The sequence below is a fragment of the Bactrocera tryoni genome, chromosome 3, assembly GCF_016617805.1.
Source record: "Bactrocera tryoni isolate S06 chromosome 3, CSIRO_BtryS06_freeze2, whole genome shotgun sequence".
In the NCBI taxonomy this organism is placed as follows: Eukaryota; Metazoa; Arthropoda; class Insecta; order Diptera; family Tephritidae; genus Bactrocera; species Bactrocera tryoni.
In genome coordinates, this window is record NC_052501.1 from 38,006,561 (window position 1) to 38,012,916 (window position 6,356).

Here is a 6,356-nt window from a genome sequence, read left to right on the forward strand (position 1 = left end):
TCTCAAGAATATCCTATGTATATTGATTGGATGAAGAGATTTAACACCAAACTCGGAAAAACATCTTCACACCACAATGCCACCTCCACCTTGCTTAAGCGTACCTTGGCAGTATCGGGGATCTCACCTCTTATTTTTTGGCGGCGAACTTTTCCCATTCCGACTAAATATTTCAAATTAAATTTTGATTAATCAGAAGAAAGTTTTGTTTTCCATCGTTTCACAGAGCAGTTGATGCGTTTCCGAGGTAATTGTAATCGTCTTAGTCGATTTTTTGTTGGTAGAAAAGGCTTTGTTCATAGCTATCAATCCAGTATGTTTTGTTCGATACTGTATGTCGTCATCAAAGGGGATTAAAACTGGAAAAATTTAAACAGCATTCTTAAGGCATTGCTTAAACGAGTCTTTTAGAACAAGCGCAAATTGAGTCATCAAAATTAGATTTCAAAAGTAGTCATTATACCCTGAACGGGATATATTATGTTGTTTGTAACACCCAGAAAGAATCGTCGACGACACTTTCAAATATATTTATATAAATGTATGCCATGTGTAATCTTAGCCTGGGTATAAAGCAGGCGCTGCTTTGGGAGACAATTTAGAAGTAGATCCCTCTCTCGACGAACAAAATTGCGCTCTTTAAGTCTCACATTATTTCCGTCTTATTATCAGCGCTGAAACATGAACGATCTCTGCAAAGTCTTCGAAGCCTTCCGCATGTGTCATGAATATCGAAGAAGATATCCCGCTAACTCTAGAAGCGCTACCGCGACACGGATATAATTAAATAAATCCATAAAAATCCAATGAATGCGCTGGTCAATGAAATGTTGTTTCTTCTTCTTCTATTGAAAACCCGTGGGTGAACAACGAAAACAAGGCGCCCACGCTTCCAATGGAAAACCCAAGTGCATAGCGACATGTTTGCACTTGAGAATGTACATCTACATCGGTATGTCGTATTACTTGCTTGTTTCATGAAATAATGAAAGCAAAAACTCTCAAAATGCAAGCTTGCATAATTCTCAAGAATTGGGACTGTCTCTAAACACAACCTGGCAGATTTTAAGAATGATTTTGAGCTTGCATCTGTATAAAATCGTTCTTACTCATGAACTGAAGTCATTGGACCACCGTCGTGACCAAATGCCACGAATTTGCTGATTTTACCTTGAAATAACGTAAAAATAATCGTTTTTTTTTTAATAAACAAAACTGTCGATTCGGGTGCGAAGATAATCTACAAATTATTAATAAGAACCATTACATTCACCTGAACTGAGAGTTTAGTGTGGGTTTTGGTCTGGTAGAATCATAGGTCCGTGCTTCCTACGAAATAAAGCTGTTGACACCGTTACTGTCAATAGAGGGTGGTACCGATCGATGTTAACTAACTATTTATAGCCGCAATTTGAAGAAGTTGATTTTGAATATATCTGTTTCCAACAAGACGGCGCTAAGTACCACACAGCACATGCAACAACCGAATTATTGGGAAACAAGTTTGGAGACTCGATTATTTAAAAAAATTGGGACATTGAATGGCCTCCAAGAATTTGTAATTTGACACCATTAGACTACTTCTTGTAGGGTTATTTGAAGTCATTGTTCTTTAACAATAAACGAGACTCTCTTCAAGCATTAGAAGGCAACATTGAACGAGGTATTCATCACATTCGACTTAATTTGGTGGAAAAAGTACTAGAAAATTGGGTTTATCGAATTCGTTCTTGCAAAAGAAGAGAAGGAGACCATTTGAGTGATGTTATATTCAGAACTTAATTGTAACGATTGTACTTCACATTAAATAAATAAAAAATTTTGAATTTTCTTAACAATTAGTGTGTGTGCTTATTTATTTTTTTTTTAAAAGAGATCACATCACTCTTATTGGAAACGACTGTAGTTTCTTCGTTGCTAATATTAATTTTATATTATTACGACGTATTGATACAGAGTATAATAGTTTTGTTCATCCAACCGGATGACTGTCTGTCTGTCCGTCCGTCCGTGCTGCAACTTGAGTAAAAACTAAGATATCCTGATGAAGCTTGGTACACATGTTCCTTGACAAAAAGGTTGCAAGAATGTAGTAGGGCGGAGTTCGTAGAGGGCATAATCGGACCACTGCCACGCCACCAAAAGCCCGATAAAGCAATAACAAAATACGTCAGAGAAATTTAATTTCACCTTCAAGAAGGTATAAGAGGGCTTTATGGGAGCCGGTGTGAAAATTTGATGATGGGCATGGCACCGCCCTCTGAAATTAAATCGCATATCTCGCGACCTGATAAACCGATTTCGACTAAATTTAGTATGTGGCATTCTTCTCATATTTCTATGTGACAGTGCGTAAATGGGCGAAATCGGATTACAATCAATTTTAAATACCATATGATTCTTTCTCTTTCCAGCACACACAAATCAAAAAGTAGTTATAAATATAACGGGATACAAATTTTACACTCATAATTCCTTTAAAGTATGCCACCTTATGTTCAAAAATTGTTCAAACCCCAACAAAACTGTTCAAGCTCCTAGTTACCGAATATGTGGACTCCAGTATCTATAGTTGACGTTTGACCGAAAATATCGGTCATGTGTGAAATATACAATTGAAATTCAGACAGAATCCTTTTCTGATAACGGTTACTCTGTGTATAATAGTAAATAGTGTAGTAAAAATGGGTGTCAGTATGTTTATGTTTTCGATGCGAAAATGGGCTTCGAACAAAGAGCCAATATTAAATTTAAAATTGGTAAAACTTAGCAGATTACACGAGAGGTTTCCACGTTTTCAAAGTAGTCGTGAGGACATAAATGACGATCAACATCGGAAATTCCATCGAAACTGTGCGTGAATTCATCAAAAATCAGCCGAAATCATCATTAAATTTCATGGAAATGGAATTGAACATCTCCAAAACATCGATTTATCGCATTTTGACCGAACATGTGGGCGTACTAAAGGTATGTGCTCGGGTTGTTCCGCACAAATTGACTAACGACCAAAAATTGCTGAGAATCCAACATTCGAAGGACACTTGTGACCGATTATTTGACCAAAAATCACATTTTAACCATTAACCAATCTCCGTATTCATCTGATATGGCACCGTGCGTCTTCTTGCTTTTCGAAAAAATGCATTTGCCCATGAAAAGAAAGCGTTATGCACACGTAGAGGCCATTCAAAAGGCTTGCACCGGCGTACTGGTGGCCATACCGACCAACGAGCTAAAACACTCGTTCGACATGCTTTGGGACCGTGCAAAAAGCTGTATTGAAGCAGAAGGAGACTATTTTGAATAAAATAAATTGATTCTGCCGAAAAAACCATTTATTCTGTTTATTTTTGAAGCCCTGTTTACTTTGAAACGCACCTTGATATATATAACTATATATCAGTATTTTCTAACATCCCGCTGACTATACTACATTTGATTGGTGATTGATTAATGAAACCCAGGGAACATTTTTATACTCTCGCAACAATGTTGCTAAGGAGAGTATTATAGTTTTGTTCACATAACGGTTGTTTGTAAGTCCTAAAACTAAAAGAGTCAGATATAGGGTTATATATACCAAAGTGATCAGGGTGACGAGTAGAGTCGAAATACGGATGTCCGTCCGTCCGTCCGTGCAAGCTGGAACTTGAGTACAAATTGAGATATCATGATGAAACTTGGTGCACGTATTTCCTGGCTCCATGAGAAGGTTAAGTTCGAAGATGGGCAAAATCGGCCCACCGCCACGCCCACAAAATGGCGGAAACCGAAAACCTATAAAGTGTCATAACTAAGCCATAAATAGAGATATTAAAGTAGAATTTGGCACATAGGATCGCATTAGGGAGGGGCATATTTGGACGTAATTTTTTGCAAAAGTGGGCGTGGCCCCGCCCCCTACTAAGTTTTTTGTATATATCTCGGAAACTACTATAGCTATATCAACCAAACTCTATAGAGTCGTTTTCTTCAGGCATTTCTATATACAGTTCAAAAATGGAAGAAATCGGATAATAACCACGCCCACCTCCCATGCAATAGTTATGTTGAAAATCACTAAAAGTGCGTTAACCGACTAACAAAAAATGTCAGAAACACTAAATTTTACGGAAGAAATGGCAGAAGGAAGCTGCACCCAGCCCTTTTGTAAAAATTGAAAATGGGCGTGGCCTCGCCCACTTATGGACCAAAAACCATATCTCAGGAACTACTAGACCGATTTCAATGAAATTCGGTATATAATATTTTCTTAACACCCTGATGACACGTACGAAATATGGGTGAAATCGGTTCACAACCACGGCTTCTTCCAATATAACGCTATTTCGAATTCCATCTGATGCCTTCTCTGTATACATAATATATACATTAGGAACCAATGATGATAGCGGAATAAAACTTTACAAAAATACGGTATTTGAAAAATATATAAATGACGTATAATGAAATCTCGATTATCACTTTATCATGCGAGAGTATAAAATGTTCGGTAACACCCGAACTTAGCCCTTCCTTACTTGTTTTTATTATATGACAAGATAATAGTTAATTGATAAAATCGGGTCGAGGCTACGCCAACTTCCATGTACCACATATGAATGATATTCGTTTTACTAACAAAACCGAATGTTCGGTCAGTTTATGAGTAATATAGAGTATATGTGTGTATACATAAAAGTGCTTGGATTCCAATCCTCTGGTTGACGTTTTACATCTTACGGTATTTCCGTGGCTTTGATTCTTGCAAGTAGCAAGAGTGTTTGGTTGCCTTTCTTACTTGTTTTAGAATGGTTTTACAGCATCGGCCGGTAACATAATCTATTTTCCGACTCAGACACCAGTTATGGAAACTAAAGTTACTTGTAAAACCTTAGAGATACCATATATCAATCATCGCCGGGGTATGTTAAGCTACTCCCAGTATCTCTTCGCCTGGTCGATCGGCATTTGGTAGGCAAAGACTTTCCAATAATTTAGATGGATACAATACAAGGTTATTCGTATCAAAATTATAGTGACAACCATGTGGGTCCATTCGCATGCATTAGCAATAAAAGCATGCATTAGTCTATGCATTAGTAAGTACTTATTGTACTTCAATATCAAATATACCTAAAAGTATATGCCTGTATATTCGTCTGAAGATGCAATTTATTTATATTTTATTGATTAATTATTCCCCTTCACCACTGTTATTTCTATATTTATAACAAAAATAAGTATATTCCCGGACCAAACTATTTATATATTTTTCAATATCAATATCAACCGGTTTAGTCCTCTTCCAACCCCTGTTTAATGTTTTGCTTTCTGGGTAAACGTTTTGCTAGAATGTTTTTGATTAGTAGCTGACGCTCAGTATCAGGAGTCATACGGTGCGCTGATGGCATTGTCAAATCCGTTGTAGGCAAATCCACAACCGGCGTTTCCTCTTCCCTATTACGCTCCTCAATCAGTTGATCCACAGGCTCGGGTTGATTATTCGGCGGCCTCATCAGCCGTTGACCAGCACGATAGCATTGATGAATGAGGAAAGCTCTTTCACACTTATTATCGCTGAATTGGCCTAAACACTCACGTTCCAACATGCGTTTGGGATCGGTGACATCGCCCAGGAAACTAATGATGTCACGCTCCACAAAAATCCCGTTACTCACCAAGCCCATATGTTCAAAGATGCAGTGTGTGAAACATTGTGTGGCCTTCGTGGCATTGCTGAAGTCGTTTTCACTAAACCTACGCAGTTCGTCCATTGACAGATCAGTCTCGAGCGCGCACAAGCGCACCATATCCACAGTTATGAGATGTTGGTCCTCGGACACGCTTAGGTCCAAACTCATTTTAACCGAAGCGGAACGAGCCTGAAGCAAAAAAAACAAAAACGCAAACACAAATTTATTTGTAAAAGTTGCTCGTTGGTTTTTTGACAAATTTACTTACTTCTACACCTGGAAAGGATAGCAAGTTTCCAATGGAAGCCAACATCACGCCAGCGAGTACAATCCACTTGCTGACCATATTTCCTCGCTTTGTTTGCTGCTGACTGCATGACCGCTTCAATTTGTTAACTTTTATATAAATATTTCGTTTAAAAAGCTTATATTTGTACTTTGAATATTTTTACTGGCGGCTTTCATGCATAAAATTTAATCACACATATAATTAAAAATTTCATAGCATATTAATTCGTGCGGATATGTTTGTTGTTGGATGTCTATGCAGCTTTTGCGACTTAATCCACCCTCATATGTGACAGTTTAATGAGTTGAATTATTTTTAATGTTATGTTTTAATTTCGCAGTAAAGCCAATTGCATTTTTAATCAATTGCTCGCTTTGTCCACACAAGGT

General features: G+C 37.6%; 1 protein-coding gene across 1 annotated transcript; it reads right to left on the minus strand.

Annotated features, from left to right (window-relative positions):
- Positions 1–5,279: 5,279 nt before the first annotated feature.
- Positions 5,280–6,024, minus strand: LOC120770191 (general odorant-binding protein 56a). The gene is made up of 2 exons (XM_040097422.1): positions 5,947–6,024; positions 5,280–5,867 (listed from the first exon to the last, which is right to left on the minus strand). The coding sequence occupies exons 1-2, from the start codon at positions 6,022–6,024 to the stop codon at positions 5,280–5,282; spliced, it is 666 nt and encodes a 221-aa protein (XP_039953356.1).
- Between the last annotated feature and the right edge of the window lie 332 nt (positions 6,025–6,356).

Bases quoted from the DNA above. Each gene is read 5' to 3' on its own strand.
- LOC120770191 (XM_040097422.1), bottom strand. From the start codon at position 6,024: ATGGTCAGCAAGTGGATTGTACTCGCTGGCGTGATGTTGGCTTCCATT. The intron at 5,868-5,946 runs GTAAGTAAATTT...TTTTTGCTTCAG, and splicing joins TATCCTTTCCAGGTGTAGAA to GCTCGTTCCGCTTCGGTTAA.